Genomic DNA, 18,807 nt, shown 5'->3' with positions numbered 1-18,807 from the left:
AACTTTCTTTGACGAAAATGGAATTGTGTAGGTACAAAAAATCTTAGTGCAAGTTACTTAACTCAAAGAATGAGGACCACCCTAGAAAAGAACGACTCCAAAATCCAAGCAAGAAAAATTGTAGATCTCTGAAAGAATTTCAATTGAGGATACTCAATGGAGGATTTAACCAAGACCATTATTTTACAAAGTATTAGTTCTGGAGCCTTTGAATATTACGATCCAGGAAATTTCTTCTATTGCCCAGTCGCCAGACACAAGAAAATCTTTTTACAAGATTTTGAGTGTGAACCTGGCTTCTTTGAAGATAACATCAAAATTCTCTGTGAAAAAAATAGTATTTCAGAAGAATATCAAGAGCGTATGGCAGTTATTGTTTCGATGTGATGGAAGTTGAAAGGACGTTTGAAATTTTCTCTAAACTTAAGCAAATATTTGGTCCTTAACAAAAATGAAAGTTGCCATGGTGACATGACTTTTTCAATTTTCAAAATTTCCATCTCTAGACATTGGGTAAAAATTCGGGTTGAGATTTATTTATTATCAAGGCATGTCAAGTTTGTCTTCTATAAAAATTGTTGTTTTTATTAAACCGGCATCTTACTAACATTACTAAACCGCATTCAATAAATGAATCCGTACTTTATAACTCAAATTTTTTTTATTCTAATAAATTTTTGTTTCACAAGTCAGCATTTTCAAGTAAAGTATTCACCAACATGGGCTAAAACAAGATTCAAAAAAGCCAAGAACAGTTTATTTGAGTATCGACTAAAAATTAAAGGGTTTAATTTTATTCACAAATGAAGAATTTGGAGTTGGAACCAATTTTTTCGTATGATCTTTGTGGGGGCAATCTTTAGCAGAAACGGCACAATAAATATTATCTGGACAGCAAACTGCATTTTCAAAAGGACAACAACCACTTGGACACTCTGTTCCTCCAGGACATAGATCCTTGGTTTGTCTCAAAGGAGATGACTTGAATGATTTATCTAGAATTGGACAATCCTTTAGGGATGATGCACAGAAATTACTTCCTTGGCAACAGACAGCTTTTTCTAAAGGACAGCACCCTCCACTACATTGGATCCCACTTAAACATTGTTCTTTCTCATTTCTGACCAGAAGTTTCTTTGCATTTCGAGTTTCTTTGGAGGGACAGTCTGAAGGACGGATAGCACAATACATATTATCTTTGCAGCAAAATGCATTTGGAATAGGGCAACATCCATTTGGACACTCTGTTCCTCCAGGGCAATCCTTTACCCCTTCAGCAAAATAAGAAAATGTCACTAATAAAATGATAAAGCTAATGGTAAACATTTTGTTTAAGAACTTATTCAAAACTAGTCACTTACTCTTCATTTATACTCCATAATGCGATAAGTTATCAGGGGAATTTATTTTTAGGAAAACTTTTTTACATTGATGCGGTAAAGAATTTTTATCAACGATTTATAGTATACAAATATTTGATATGATATATACTTTACTGTGTTGTGCTTTTTTCTATGCGAGCGAATTGTAATCATTGAAAAGGCTAATACAAACATTGCTTATACTTATTTTGCATAAGGAATATAATCAATAGGGTAGAGTTATCTTGCGTTAGATATAGATTAAATGGGAGATTAATAACAATAAGATGTGTAATATGAACTTACCTTAGATTTAGATTTTTATCAAGAGTTCAGGGAATAATACAAAGGATTCCCTTAATTTGTGGTATGAACTTTATGTCATAATACTTTGCATAAAATCTGGCTATTAACTCCCCATGGATATTGAATACAGTATTCATGAACGGTTTGGTTCTGATACTAGTTTCTAGATCATTCCAGAAGCCACTCATGAAAATATAAAATATATAAATAATCGCGAAAGTATAATGATTAGTTAAGTTTTTACAACAAGTACAGCGTAAATTTAAAAACAATTATCTTCTGTTCGAGGAAATCTTGCTATCATTTTCAACTTGTCCACTAAAATAAGGCTGTGAGGTTCCACCAAAGATTTCAACTTCTTTTCTTATGCTTGATTGTAAATTATCATTAACACAACTTTCATGTAAATGAAGTTGTTCAATAGAATTTTCAACCTCTTCCAGAGTGACTGTTTCCAAAATTCTCACCTGGATCTTACTTGTCACTGTTCTTTCCCTAATTAAATACTCTTCAATAATAAAAAAAACCCAATTATTATTCAATGTCATCATCCATTGTCAACTTCCAACTACTTATTGGCGCTTTTTGTCCATAACAAATTACTCAAACACGACATTTTGATCTTATATTACTTCTTTACAACAAAAGACACTTTTCCATCGTTTATTTGGGACATAAACACGTATCCCGACTTATGTAACATTATATCACTTAGTCTTTTGCCTGTCTTAAAGTTCACATAGTTCTATGTAGACCAACATCCTTTTGTTCAATTTTGAACAATGTTAGATTACGGCACAAACCCATATCTTCTATACGAATATAATCAAACAATTAATTTGTTTCGATTTCTTTGTATATCCCTTTGATATGATCAATCACTAAATACTTTCCAGAGGTTGAGCAATATGACATTCTAAGCCTTTCTTCTACTATCATCAGGAGTTACCTATATTTAAACAATTTACCTAGATTTTTTTAAAAATAAATAGGTAATTAAGTTGCCACATCTAAACCATTAGCCAGTTGAACAGTTAGAAAGTAAAAATTTCCAAAACTCTCACTTTCATCTAGGCTGATTGATCCATCATGATTTCTCATTTTCCCAAAGTCCAATATTTTTTTTTACATCTTGAATTGACAACAAATCCAGTTTAATCTTCCGGTCATACCTTTATGTATACATTTAATCCATTCACCAACCTTGATCTTGAAGCATCATTGATATTTCTCATGATATGTTACTTTATAGTCAAGTATCTCACTGCTTTCCGGATTTATCTTATTTTTACCTCTTGCTATGAAAAGTATCAATTATTTTTACTTCATATCTTGAATTTTCATTAGCCGAGGAGAATTTTGTAAACAATGATTTGAACATCCAGCCTCATAATACTCCAACACCTACAATTATTTATGTTTTCTTCTTGTAGAATGTCACCTTCTCTACATAACGTCATAAGTTCGTTAACTGTATTTGGATATAATCGAATGTGATCTATTTGGACACTCTGTTCCTATAGGGAAATCATTTAAGCTTTGAGCAAAATAAGCAAATCAAATCATCAAAATTATTTAGCTACTAGTAAAGATTTTCTATGAAAACTTATATAAGACTTCCTGCGTACTTTTAATTTATACTCAATACTGCGATAGGTTATCGTGGGAACTTACTTTTATGATAATTGTTTCTTAAAACTAATATTCCACATGTTGTTAAGAGTTTGTATGGAAACTAAAATAATTATTTTTAATATATTTCATATTTATGTTCAATATTGCGATATTATTCTTTAAGGAATTGTAAGCGGTGAATTAATCATTTCAAACAATATTTTTACAGATTTTAAGAGCACCCATTGAAGAAAGATACTGCCTGAAATTTCCTCCTAATGTTGGACATCCATGAAGAAAGGATCCTACTCAACAGGTAAATTTATTTTCTTAAAATTACAAAAAATGTATTACTACATCAATAATTTGATTTCAAAATCCAGCAAAACAAAATTATTCATGAATAAGAATTGTAGAACGATACCTTCAATAAAACAAATTTTAAATAAATATTGTATTTTTGTTTTAAATATTTATGTTAACACAACGTTTTCAAGCAAACCAATAGCAAACATGAATATAATCGATCAAAATCCTAAAACATATATGTAACATAATTTAAATTCTTAATCAAGAAGTTTTAAACCTGGTTGTGCTATTTGAAGCTTTTATCATGAATATATACATTTTTCTCGAAACTGAATTCACTTCAGATACTTACTTTTATGTTCTTTAACATTTATTATTGCAATTTTTTTATGTCAACCGGGCCTCCGATTGACAAGTTTCCCTCTAGTTTGTGGAAAGCTTCTTGAAACTCCATATCAAACAATCGAAAAAAAATAATTCTACAATTGAGATTTTCAGAGCTTGATAAAATTTAGTATGTACAATTTTTATCTTTATTATTAAGAATTATGGGATTATCTAGAACAAATACAATCTTCCCATCTTTCACCTATTCATGTGTTTCTTGGATTATTACAGATGTAGTTAGACACACTCCCAGTTGGCCTTTGAATCTTTTTTGAATAGGAATATATGACTTATGGAAGAGTTTTTCTAGCCACTTAATTTTTCTCGTGGATCACAATCTCTCCAATCTGATGGGACGATATAGCGTCAACCAAATAGTTATTTTATTATCTAAGTCTATTTATTTTGTAAGTTCAACCTACGCCCCAAGACAACATTTTGGGATATTGAACCCTTAACACCATTCCTTAACATTGGCTCAACTATTTTTCTCTTTCACTTTTTGCTAAGTACTTCTAACTCGTTCTGAATTACTCAGCTCTTTATCTCAGGGGTCGGCAACTTATGTCCCGCGTGCCACTGCTGGCACACAGAGACATATTCACTGGCACGCGCAAAATAGAACATATTTTTATCGTTTGTGGTTGTGTTTTACCATTATTATTCATAGTGGCACACTCATTGATTATAAATGTTCAAATTGGCACTCCATGTCTTAAAGGTTGCTTACCCTTGCTCTATGTCAATAACACTCTTTGGAGTCTATTTACAGGATGAAAGTATAACCTTCTTCTTTATATTCATCTCCAATCTTGAAATATTTTAAATTTAAAGAAAAAGTATAGAAACATCCCTATTCAGTGAGTCAGCTTATTTTCTGTATTGGGATCCACATATAAGGTAACGTCATCTGCATACATGTCTTATATTTTCTTAGGACGGCCCAATCCACCAAATCCAGAAAATTTAGATATAATCTTGTAACTAAGATCTTGCATAGTTGCGACAAATAATTACACGGATACGGAATAACTTTGTCGGCCACTTCTTTTCAAAACCTGTCTCAATGTCTTGACCAAGTCTCTGACAGGGTTAGTATGGTACGTTGTTGACTGCCGTATACAGTTCTTTTAATTTTCTAATTTTTGAGAAAGCTCGAAGCAAAGAGAAATAGAATTGGATTCCCGGTTGACACATTCCCCTCCTAGTTTGTGTGAAGCTTCTTTAAACTCTCCAAGCTAGTATGAAGTACTTTAAGCGTACTTCCGCATGACAGAGGAATTGACTAGTTGAAATTAGACTACACCTCCTTGTCAAGCTCATCTCTCCTCGTTAGTCTTTAGTGGAAATTTATTCGCTCATTAAGGGGGAAAAAAAGGACGCCAGAAACAGAAATATCGGCCCACGAAGATCTCATGTCTTACCAACTGAACTCACTGAATTGAGTTCCGTTGGTCCCATACATACTCTGTCCAAGAAGTAGTATTCTGTAATTTCTATAAACTTTTTCTTAATTATTTTAGGACAGAAGCCTTCATAGTCGAGGAAACTTTTGATCCAGGAGAAATTTAATATTTGCCACATATACTTAATGTCTAGAGATCTATGTCCCAATCCTTTTGTCAAAGTATTACCTTTATTTCTTGCTGTGTGTGCCCTCGAAAGCTTTCAAACCAGATTGTTCCTAATTTTATATACTCTATCACACAGTTTGACCGAGAATGGGACACACCTTATTAGATTTTTTTTTTTTTTTTTTTTAAGGAAATTAATGTTCTATACTAACAGTGCTTCATATTGCGAGGGGGGGAGTGATCCTATTAATCATGATACTTCTTTGGAGCATATTTTATTTTCGTTATTGCTTCTAGCTTCATGATTGGACATGACAACTTCAATTCCTATTAGAGAAGTCGAAGTAATGAAAACAAAATTACCAAGGTATGGCCTGAGAAATTTTTCACAGTTACACAAAATCTATGTCTTCCCAATATTGATGGAATGTTCCTACTTCCTCTGGAAAATTTTGTGAACCCCAATCGAAGAGTTTGGTACCAGGAAAACTGCAAGTTAATTTTCCATCTAAAAATACTATCAAAAATGTTCAGTAATCCAACTAGGATCCAATTTTTTTTATTTAAATCAGATCAGTTCAAAAAATAAGCAATTTTTACGAAAAAAACAAAAAAAAAACGGTAAAATGAACTATTTTTGAGCGATTGCTCACCAATCCCAAGATTAATTATAACACATTAATTATTCGCTTAATATTATTAATGACAAATATCTGAACATATTTGTTTGTTCCATCCCCCAAGGGAGCACCTTCAAATGTGAGTAATATTAGTGCAATGTAATTTCCCTGTAGTTTTTTAAGTTCAATCCAATCTTCTAAGAAATGGATCGAGAGGATTAGTAGGGAGGGGAGAGGATAAATCTTAGAATGTATCATACTGGCTCGGGGGTAGTTAGAGGGGTTCCTTGGATGTATGTGATGCGACGCTTTGGCGGTTGTTTTTAAGGATTCACAGGTACCCTCAAGTACCCCGTGCAATCTGGAGGCTTGTAAATTTTCATTTGATATTAGAGGGATTTCCGTGGATGTATGTGATTTTTTGTTTGTGGTTTTAACTATTCCACACTACCCCCGTAACCCCGGACAAATCGAGGGCTTTGAACTAGTTTGTCTGCTAGATGGCAAAGAGTACTCAAAAATATTTTAAGAGGCCCTAAGCTTTCTATTAACCCACCCTCCTCCTCCCATACTGCAATAATATTACTCACACTTGGAGGTGGAACAAACCCATATGTTTAGATATTTGTGATAAATAATATCAAGCAAATTTATAATGTGTTATTATTCCTCAGGAAGTTTGAAAAAATACAGGCAATTTTCTCCGGCTCATTTTTCCTTCATGGCAATTTTCTACAAGGCAATCCTCCAGTGGAAATTTTCTCCAGGGCAGTTTATTTTTTTTTATACAGAAGAGTTTATAATTTTCAGCTGGTCATTTTTGCACCCTGTAAAAAACACAGTAAGGGCATCTGCATACAGCAAACAGTTTAATGACATGGATATCATTTTTAGATTTTCAATTCTCGGGCTATCCATAAACATCCCGCATTACTGTTCAATGATAGGATGAGAAGGGAAAGTGAAAGAAAATCACCCTGCAAAGCTCCCATCATGATCCAAATTTTTTTTGGGATACTCTCTTCTGGTAAATCAATCTTTCATATGAAACACTACATAGAATTGCTGACGCTATCTTCACGAAAACAATAGGGAAGCCATATCTGAAAAGTAACTCTTTTATGAATTTATGTGATAATGTGTAAAAGGCTTTTCCGAAATGGACGAAAAGCGTATTTTGTTTCAGTACACACGCATTAATCCATTGCATCCTGAAGATACAAAGGAATGTCTTCTTGACGCCAATACTTCATGAAACCTTTCTGTGCTAGGGATATAATATGAAGGCTGACCCTTACTACTCTTTGGTTAAATATGCCTGTAAGAGTCTTATTGGATATGTTAAGTAGATAAATTGGGGTGAAAATTTTAATATCATCACCACTTCTATTTTTTTTATCGGTATTATAGATCCAGAGCTTATAAAGTCGGGGCATAACCTTTAAGAAGGGTAATTCTGATCTTCCTGGAGACTTGAAATTCCTGTTGTAGCCTGGGAGAACTTTAAAATTTTGTGTTAAGTAATAGGTGGTGAGTCTAAGTTTTCGGATATAAGTTAATTTTTAAAATTGGTGCAGTCTTGTTTTTCATTTTCATGAACCCTGTTATGTGACAAAAGTAGCAAACAACCCTTGATATATCTTGAAGTAATTTCCAATATAGACAGAAAAGTATATATTTTTATATGAAAGCAGTTTTGATATTCCTATAACTTTGTGTAAAAGTTGCCAGCTTCCTTAAAAAATTTTACCGATAAAGTGATGGAAAAGACTGTGATCGGGCAGCCGGAGTATGCACCCAAAGCATGTGTGCAACAAATCTCTTCCCTAGATTGAGGACAACTCCTCTACAACTTTGTGCCCAAGGACCTGCACCCCCCCTACCGTCATTATTACCACTCTTAATCCAATATATCATTTTGTCTAGGCTACCTTGAGGCACACACTAAATACTTCCTCCACTAAGGACCAGTTTGCATCCAAGCCCAAGGACATGGGTATCGAAGCGGTCTCCTCTTCAGAGGCCATTTTGAGGCGGAGAGCAATTATATCGAATATGTTGAAGACATATTCGATATAATGTCTTTCTTTTTTCTTTTGAAATAAAAAGAAAACGGATTTTTTTTCACCCACAGTAGCAGGGTTTTTATTTTAAAAATATTTGTGTTCATATAAAAGAACATAATTGAACATTAAAGTTTAAAATTGATATCTTTAAATGTAATATCATTGTTCATTACAAAAATTAAGTAAAATGATCATTGAAAAAATAAAAAAACAAAAGCAATCAAAACTTCAATAATGCAAGCATAATACATTGCTTAATTATTGAAATAACTGAACGGTCAACAAAAGTGTGGATACTATTATTAAAAATTCGTTCACAGTCTTTGCAAGGACTTGAAAATAGCTTTGCAGTTATCAAAAATTGAGCTGTAAATTGCCTTCCATCATTTATCTGCGAAGAATATACAATCTTCTTTTCATAGGATTTATCAAGATTGAAAATAGAGATATAAAATGAACGAATATTTTCTTAGCCTTATTGAAAAGAGAAATTATATTGACAAATTTTAGGCAACAAGGAGCTAGTGAAAGATGATATACAGCCATTCTTTGTAAAGGGAAGAATAATTTACCGATATCAAAAAACAAATTTTTTCGAAATACGAGATTTCATCTTCGAGCCCTGTATCATTGTAATCTTTATGTAGCTATAGCCAGTTTGAGGTTTAAAAAAGAGCCTTTTTTAACTCTCCTTCAGCACTTAAGGTAAAAAAAATCATTTTTTGGAAATAAATTACCCTTTCTACAATAATTTTGCAATAAAATTAGTTATTTAATATTAGTTATGTCATTTATAAAATAAATAATGCATGACTTTATGTAAAAGTAAATCCATGGTTTACTCTTTAAATAATTAATAAAAAAAGACAACAATATTTCTGTTTTTTATAAAAAAAGTTATATTGACTTGTCTAATCACTGTAAATTTAGACCATTTTTAGCTCAAAAAGCTTCATCTGTGGTATTTGTATCGCAGCTAAATTTTACGAAAACCGCCCGTAGATCATTATAGATGGTTCGATTCACAATTTTTCTGTAAATTTTTGCTTTCACTTTCCAGACGTTTTCGGGGTTTCTAGCTGACCATTGGCATCCACTTCTTCGTTTGTCATCAATATTTCAAATCTTTCTAATGTTTCAGAATGAAGACGAATTGAAAGTCTCAAAATCTAAAATTTTTGGTGTGGTGATTCACCTGCAAAATAGAGATTTTCTACTCATTTTCTTTCATGATACATTTCGATTTAAAAAAAAACTTAATCGCATTTTTTTTTATAGAAAATGAAAAAGATTGCATTAAAAAGAATTAAATCACAGATAGGATACATTGCCACCAAATAGAAGCTCCAAATTTTAGATACATACATACATTGAACGTTAATTTAAATGAAACAAAACCTTATGACATGACAAAAGAAGAAATTTAACTCATGCATATGTTTTTTATAGGCCTCAGCAGTTGCATAATCTAAATTACAATTTGTTTTAGATTTAAGTTGAAATCTCTATTAAATGTATCTATAAGTCCAAATCCAAAACAATTAGATTGTTTTTTTTCCCTTAATAGTTTATAAATAATTTGGATTGGTCTGGAACTTATTTTGATGGGTGCAACCAAACATATAGGCCTATTCATAAAATATGTAGTAATTTTTTTATTTGACTCTATTTAGTCATTTTTTTTTCCTTCTTTGAAAATGAATTTACCAAAAAAACGACATGGCTCTTATTTTCCATAATTTGAATAGCACATTTTCAGAAGAACAATGACTTGCTCATCAAATAAGTCACTTTTGCTTAATAAATAATGAAAACCATGAAAGTAACTCGTTATAAAACAACCTTAAAATATCAGCCATTTTACTTCACGTAAAATACAGACTAAGTCAATTGGACACATATTTACTCTTCAGCGTCTTTGTATTCTTTCATTGCTAATTATGGGCTTTATTACGAGGTGTATCTCTAATCAAAGCAAAATTAATAATAAAGTATATATACCATTAAAAAAAAATATTGAATAACCGTCTCATATCCAAAAGAACAAAGAAATTGCTTTATAATGGAATATTACTTTTTTTTCTTTCTGGTAGATAATTGCTTATTGGAAATGTAACATTAAAATTAACATGTAGCTTATATTGACAAAGTTGTAAATACTTATTCTTTGTACTTATGGAAATTTCTATAACTCAATTTCTTCTATAATAGGTTTTAAGCTTTGCAAATAAGTGTATATACGCTTTTAATAGGTCCATTGGACCCATTTGTACTATATTCTATGTTTTTGGGTTTAAAAATGTGTTTCTATTTTAAATGATTTAATAGATAATTATCACAAATTCAAACCTTTTTTTTTTCAGCTGGAGGCCGGCGAAGCTCGGCTGTTGAACTAACTCATCATTTAACATTGTCAGAAAGTAGCTCAAGTCTTACGGTAGGAGACTATAGTGGAGGAAGTACGAGTTGCGTAACAAGTCCCGTCAGTGGAGCAGGCATAGGAGATGCTGCCTCCGGAAGTACTTTCTCAAATCGATCCACTTCTTCATCTGCTTCGAAAACATCAAATGACTCTTGGGTATGCCCAAATGATAGACAGCTTGCATTACGAGCCAAGTTGAAATCTGGATGGTCTGTTAAAACTGCTAATTTAAATCAATGGAAACAGCCCAACCCAATGTCAACTAACGAACATGAACTCATTCTTCAAGTTATTGAAAAGGCAGAGGCCATGGAGAGGGCTGAACAACAGAGAGTTGGGTAAGAAGACAAAATTATATTAATTATTATTGTATATAGTTACATAGAGTTGTAAAAAAAACGTCAAAAAATTACATAATAACCCTGATAATTTGAAGAATATTATTTTGGAAGCAGCTTAGCTGAATTGGTTTTGTATTAGACTAACTATGTGCCTCTATGAGAGAGTTGGGATTTAGAAAATACACAAATATCCTACTCCGTATGTAGCAAGAGAATGGAGAGGAATAGGTCGGTTTTCGATCTTCAATTTTTCTCTATGTTAAGGGGTTGACAACCTTTTACATTTGAAGAGCCATTTGAACCCGTTATCCACTCAAAATAAAACGCTGAGAGCTGCAAATACTTTTTAACATATAAAATATTGTTTTAATTATTAATTTTATATTAATTTTACGATTTACTCTTACAACAGGTTCATTTTTTTCTTATTCCTCCCATCTATTTTTCAGCAAAGGTAGTGTGTTTATTCTCAAAAATTTTTGAGCAATTTGATCTTTGATTGCTGAGCATTTTCTCACTGCAAATTAGGCATACTGGTTTGCTACTTTTGCCAGTGCTCAATGCAAACAAAACTTCCAGGTATCTATAAATATTCTATTTTCGTCAAATATTTATATCTGATTAGACTTCTCCATATTTTGAAAGGGTTGAATGTTTCGATGCACAGGTGTAGAAACAATTTGATGATTTGTAACCGACTATTGTGTCGTAATGAAAAAAAATAGGGTACTTTTGGACTTTACTTACTTTCTTTTAGTACTGCTAATTTTTTAAAAGAAGGTGCAAAATATTGATGTATAAATTAAACGTACGGTGTTTAAAGAATCCTAGAAGCACTTCTTATCGAAGTGCATAATATGTAATGGTTTAATTTAAAAAAATTAAAATAATGTTACTTCACACTAAATCCCCTTCAAAAGCCGCAGCATCGGGATGAAAGATCCTCATATTGCTGTTCCTTGTCTTAGTCCAACAGTTTCAAGTGTTACTTGGTTGCATAATGAAATATCCCAATTAAAATTAAGGGGCATAAAATTGAAAATGAAATGATACGACAAGTTTGTTGTCCCCATTCTGTATGTAGATATATTGGCTATTTAAGTCAAATAAATTTTTAACAATTTATGTATGAAAATATGTATATCTACTTAATAAAATATAATAAGTGCTGTTATATGTATGTTCAACATCATTATAAACCAATTAAAGGAATCTTAATACCAACATAATAATATATATAGGAGTCACATATAATGCAGACTTCGCATAACGCGCTGTTTGAAACTATTCTGAGTCCCCTTATAATGCTGCATATTCCATATATATTGTGTTTTATTATATTTGACAATAAATTATAAAAAACTATATATTGTGGTAGACAATAATTTTTGTAGTTGTTGACGTGTTCGTTTATACTATGTCTATATATTCATATCATAGAAGTGCATAATTTTTCATAGGGGGAAATGTCCAATAAGTATTTGATTTGATATCTAGTCGAAAAACTTTTGGTTGTTACTTATTATACAAACTTGCATTTAATAAGTTTGCTGAATAAATGTTGGTCAAGTTCAGATTATTTAAATTTTACAGTATTGAAAGGACGAGATTAAAAATCAAGTAAACACCCCATTAAGATTAAATGAAACAATTATTTCAAAAAGTATCTTGTCTTGGGTACATTATTTAGAAAAAAAATAAGATAAATAAAATATTTTTATTTTTCTAGCCATACTAAAATAATTTATCCAATTTTTGAGTCTTAGAACTAAAAAAGTATCCGTGCAATGCAAATTTCATACAAGGCGTACTTTTCTTTTTCCAAAAACAGCGATGCGCAAGAAACCCTTAACTTATTTGAGTAATTATGATGTGTACACTTTCTTAATTTTTCCAGAAACCAAACAGTATCAAATTATTTCTTCTGTTACTTGCCTGTAGTATTCAAATGGATATTTTAACATCATTAAACCATTGTAGTAGCTAAATTATATGATGCGGACAATAATCTTTGTGAAAAATTTGAATACTTTTGTATAATTATATTTTATACCTTAAAAATCCCTAATTAAAATTTACTTGTAGTCGGAAAAAATAATATTTTAATTTTGTAAATTGCTAAACAATTGTTTTTAATCTTTTACCCAAGTATTTTCCAAAATAAAATTGACGTATATTTTAAAGAAAAAAATTAAAACCTTATCACCATGTTAGATTACAACTGTGAAGAAAAAGAGCCCATCATATTTCTGACAGAAGGTTATATAATGATTAAGCTATTTTTTATTTTTTTTGGTTCTATAGTTGCAAAAGACCCAGAAGTTAATGAAGAGCAACATGACTCAATTACCTTTAATTATGTAATGACACATATATATCTATTCTGATTGTATCATTTTATCTATAGTTAAAATTTAATAAAATATAAATAACATTTGTCTCAAAATTGGACTCCAAAATAGTATATTTTGCCATATTTATGTACTAAAACTAAATTTCAGCAATCTACTTCTAAAAAAAAGACCAAAAAAAGTTTATAAATTGTGTATTCACCCATTATAGAAGTTGAGATACATATAATACTGTATTGCAAAAAAATAGGGGCGCAGTCATATAAAATGGCTTCCTCTCCTTACTTATAAGCTCAATACCATTTTTTTGACACAAAATGTTTAAATATGCTATTTGGAAACTATAAAACATAGCCTGAAAATATATAAAATGACTTTTTATACAGCCTATACCTTTACAAACTGTTCAAAATATTTTTAGATGATTACAACTTTTCTTCGTATAAAATTATCTAAACCCAAAACATTCGAACAATTATTAGACAAATTGCTAGTATCGCTCAAACGATAAATAAATAAATATCCTTTCTTAAACCCATTAAAACCGAAGCCTTAATATTTGTATATTGCTATTTAGACTAGTTCAAATATGAAATACATCCGTGAATATTTAAATTATTTGAGCTTTTGTTTTTACTATAGTTAAATCAAAGTTTAATATTCATAATATTATTCAAGTCAAGATATTTTTTTTTTAAATTAATCATAATTTTTCTATGTAGTATACTTTTTTTTTAATATTTTACGTCAAATAATAAATACAACATGACAACATACTTATTGATATTGATGTCTTACAGTCATTTAAAGACATCTTTTATTCAAATGACCCAAAAGTTAAAAAAATGTCTTATTCAATATGCACATAGTATAATTTTTTTTTAAATATGGGATTTGAAAATTTAAGGACGAATGTAATTTTGTGTAGTCAAATAAAAAAAAAATATATATATATTTTTTTGTCAAAAATGTTATGTATTCTAACGGGTGGTCCATTAACATCTGAACACATACTAATTCAATTATTATTAATTAAGTTTGATTTATTGAGATTAATTCATATTTTGATATATTAAAGCACAAACAATTATTTACAAAACAAAAAACAAACCTGAGCTCTCTCGCTTACGTGCAAGTCGAGAAAATGACACTTGGGTGTGATTGCCGAATTTCTATTCACGCACTCCAAATCAGTTAATTGCCACTAAGAGAAGTTAGATTAATGATTAAGATAACCCAGACACACATCTATTTATAGTATTAATGATGTTGAAATTATTTCTTAAATAAATCACTTATATATCGTTCAGTTTTATTTAATTTACAAACTCAAATTACTTAGTTTTTCATTAGGGCATTTTCAGCATATCTTTATATGTCTACCATGTTTTTAATCCATTTGAATGTAATTTGTGGAAACACTATTGGCTGGCATAACCTTTAGAAAGATTGGAATAATTATAAACATTTAATGTTAAAATATGGTGAGATATGTTTTACCAACTCGGACTAATTGAACACATAACAATATATTATAGTCTACTATGTCCTTATGAGCATTTAAATAGAATAAGATATAGAAAGTAGTATACTTTTGCATTTTGAAACAAGACATTATTTATTATTACATACATCTCTAATGAAGAATGATATAATTAAGCCAACTTTTTTTAATGATATATGTTCGTAAATACATGCTTCATTGATTACGTGAGAGTCGGTTGTCAAAGTCATTAAATTTACCCATAATTGTGTAACTAAAAATGTTATCTGGATATAAATAAAGACCTATTATTTTCTTAATTGACTAAATCACTCTCGTAAATTAATCAATAGAATAAATCCTCAATATTGATCTATATTTACTTTGTTCTACATTGATTTTTTTAATGAGTATGGCTATGATTCATTGTCTTAATTGAGAATTGGTTGAGAAGTTTATTCAACTTCTTAATTGTACATCATTTAAGTGGAGAATAATTATTTTAATAACTTGTGGAAAAATTGTGTGCGAAATTAGAATGAAAATGGGCATCTGCAGAAAATTCCCCACTTTGTCCTACATTTATAGTGATTCATCAACGGATCTGTACAATCAATAGGATCCGTTGATGGTGTCCCCAATGCAGATGAGTGACACAAAAATGACCCTCCCAATATATTAAATTGGACTCCGGGGACATGGAATTTGTGTACAAAGTATAATCACTGGACCTCAATCCAATTTAAAAGCCACATCATCCACTTCAAAGAACCCCAAATATAATTTTCGATACTCCAGCTCATCAAACTGTTTAGTATAAACTCGAATCCTATATAAGTTTTTTTCTTACGAGGGCAGAAAGTGCCTACATTGTACTCGCCCATGGTATAACGATCAGAATAACAAAAAGTGATGTGTTACATCCTCAAGAGCGAAAATAAATTTATTATTGATGCATCAGTTAGATATCCAACAGTTTTAATAAAAGAACCATTTGTGGGAAATAATTCCTTTACTTTGACTCGAGAAAAAATTAAATAATGATTTTGAATACAATATAAAATTGAAATTTAAGGCGTGATTTGAGTATTTTATCAATTATTAAGCACAAAAACCAAAGAAAAAAGAAAAGAAAAACCTAGAGACAGATTAAAATCAGCGGTTCCTCTGATTTTTTCAAAATCCCTAAAAATGAATTAGCATTTTAAGGATCCAGTAATTATATGGAAGATATTTTGGTTTTTATAATAAAATACTCAGATTTATATATAATACTTGTCGAAAAAACTTTTTTTACCTTTGAATAGAGATATTGTGCTGTTGATTGCTTCTACCTTGAGGAACATTCAAATGACCTATACCTATAATCCAAAATTTATGATTTTATGGATATGGAGTGTTCTTTTTTTAAATTATTTTTTTTTATACCAACTACATGATTTAGTGTTAAATTTTGTTTTAAAACATTTAAATAAAAGAAAAAAAAATGTTTATTTAATGTACATTTTTGCAGTTTCAATTTTGTTTTTCTTACTTTCTTTGAAAAGTGAATTAATTACTCATTTTTGATGACAAATGCAAAGAAAGTAGTTTTTTGTCAGGTAAAGACATACAACTTTTTTAAATAATAAAAAAAGAGCACCTTAGAAAAATGAATGCTTAAAAAGTTATTTATAATTTATTGTTTAAAAAAAAATTCTGATAATTTGTTAAGTTTGTCAGGTTTATTGACTCTAAATAAAAAAATCTCTTTGTAGGCCAAATCGTCCGAAGTTTTGGCTTTTAAATGTTATTTCCATGTTTCTTCAGGTAAAGTCAATCCTAAAGGTATAAAATGGGTTGAATCAGGTAAATATTGCTAGTTGAATGTATAATTATTGTAACTAAATAAAAAAATAATTTCCAAAAACATCTTATATTCTAATATAACAAACTATCAACTATTATTTTTTTTGCTTCTGCCGACAGATAATATCTAACTACTAAAAATTTGTTTCTTGATCATACATTGTTAATATACATATAAATTTATATTTTATAGCATCTGACCTATATAGAGAGACTTGAATTTAAAACTTCAGATAAAGTATTAATACTGTGATGATACAATATACAACAATCTTGAACAAAAATGAAGATAAGAAAAATTTATATATTATGACTAGCACGAACACAATCTTAAAGATAGCCAATGAAGAGTTAAAAACATTTTATTTATATTGAACTTAGCTATGTTAAAATTCTAAACTAAAACGAATTACTATAAACTATAATTATATAATGGGTAAATTTATATTGCAGAATCTCCTTGTTTGTAACATTTTTTGTCTTTTTCTGTCCATTTGATGTAAATATAATCATATTTGTACCCCTTTTGATACTGTTGAAAATGCAAAATATAATTGACCAAGTGAAAACACTGATTTTGGTAGATATAAAGCAATTTGAATCAAATGTTTGACCTCGTGATTTATTTATTGTCATTGCCGTTGCTAACTTGTTATGTTCAACCATAATAAAGATATATACTAAGATTAACTCGCTCATCCTCTTCCCAATTCCCTTTTTTGATTCGTATTTAATATACGTTCTCCCTTTTTCTGTATGTACAACAATACACTTTTGGATTTATTTTTTTAAGTGCATTAATGAATCGAGAACCTATACCTTTAAAAAAATTGAGACACGGGGAACAATCAAATTTTATGAAAAAAATCAACTTATTTGTGAAAAATCAAACTTGTCCTCCACAGCCCAGGAATCTGGTTTAATCAGAATTAGACATATCCCCTCGTATGTACCTCAAAATTACGAACAACTTTTATTTGTATGTCTAAACTCTGTATCTTTCTTTGTTTTTGAAATAAATGCCTTTTTATCATTGTTTTTATAAGTAGGACGTGCATCACACAAACACATATGTTATTTTAATACTATGTAGGATATCCCAATTTCCATATTTAAATGTCTTGAATTAGTTTATATGACTAATAATATGAACCTTTTTAGATTATTGATGTTTTATATAGCGCCAAAATGGCCCTTAACAAATTATATTAATTAATGATAATTTTATTATGAAAATGATTTTTGTTAAGTTAAGTGCATTTTGCTGGGCTTCCCTGTTATGAATCAGATTACTTTGTTGATAGAAATTAACAATAACGATTCGTTGAAAAAAAAATGACGTAATTTAAATAACATTTATGTTAAGATAAATTGAATTGCTCAAGGTTTTTTGATAATAATAAGAAATGGCACGTTCTTGTGGAACATACAGGGCTCGAATAGGAAGTCAGCGACTTCTCACGTATTCACAAAAAAATAACATAAATTCGTCATTTTTAATATTTTTATTACAAATAAAAAAGAAAGTCATTGTTGCCCATGTGTCTTGAGGCTTAGTCGTTATAATTGCCCTTAGACTCGATCAAATAAATACGCCCTCTTAAGTAGGAGCAGGACTTGATGACAATGTAACTAGACCGTCATGCAAAGTGGTCCTTGATGGTGCCACCAAACTTGCCATAGTTGTGTGGGGACGTCTATTAGTGTGTGCCTCAAATTAATCCATTGGATTAAGATCGGGACTGCTTGGGAGCCACTGGTTTGCATACTCATAAAAATATGACATAACTGTTGTGTCTCTGATTTCCAGTTCCATTCTAATTGAGACGAAGGACCTTATCGGGAACTGGTCAATGATGCTGCACACTTTCTCAATGAAATCTGCGTCCCTGAGCTTCAATGAGTCGCCCTGTGATCTTAAGGACTTCAAATTAGTCGTTCCGAAATTCTTTGAATCTTCCAGTTTCTTCTTAGTTTTCTGGATGTAATGCATTGTCACTCTTGTGGTGTTACAGATGTCACGGTTATTGATTTGCCATTGATTATTAATTATACGCACAACTACTGCGCATCTCTGTTCCTCCTTAGAGAACTGAATCTACAGCATTTCTGAGTATAGTTCTTC

The 18,807-nt window shown here is 30.4% G+C and overlaps 2 protein-coding genes across 2 annotated transcripts in view; one reads left to right on the top strand and one right to left on the bottom strand.

Moving 5' to 3' along the window:
* The window catches only part of LOC121116543 (rabphilin-3A), a 139,208-nt gene that overhangs the window by 50,644 nt on the left and 69,757 nt on the right, over positions 1-18,807 (top strand). The window contains exons 2-3 of the mRNA XM_040710806.2: positions 3,511-3,597; positions 10,601-10,997. Coding sequence (XP_040566740.1) covers positions 3,573-3,597; positions 10,601-10,997 — 422 coding nt within the window. The 5' untranslated portion in view covers positions 3,511-3,572. The remainder of the gene's footprint in view (positions 1-3,510; positions 3,598-10,600; positions 10,998-18,807) is intronic.
* LOC139905096 (progranulin-like) lies at positions 772-1,326 on the bottom strand. Its single transcript, XM_071887497.1, has one exon. The coding sequence runs from the start codon at positions 1,324-1,326 to the stop codon at positions 772-774; it is 555 nt and encodes a 184-aa protein (XP_071743598.1).

The sequence above is a fragment of the Lepeophtheirus salmonis genome, chromosome 4 (assembly GCF_016086655.4).
Source record: "Lepeophtheirus salmonis chromosome 4, UVic_Lsal_1.4, whole genome shotgun sequence".
NCBI lineage: Eukaryota > Metazoa > Arthropoda > Copepoda > Siphonostomatoida > Caligidae > Lepeophtheirus > Lepeophtheirus salmonis.
The sequence above is the reverse complement of the archived record's forward strand: the minus strand, read 5'-3'. Positions and strand labels throughout refer to the sequence as shown.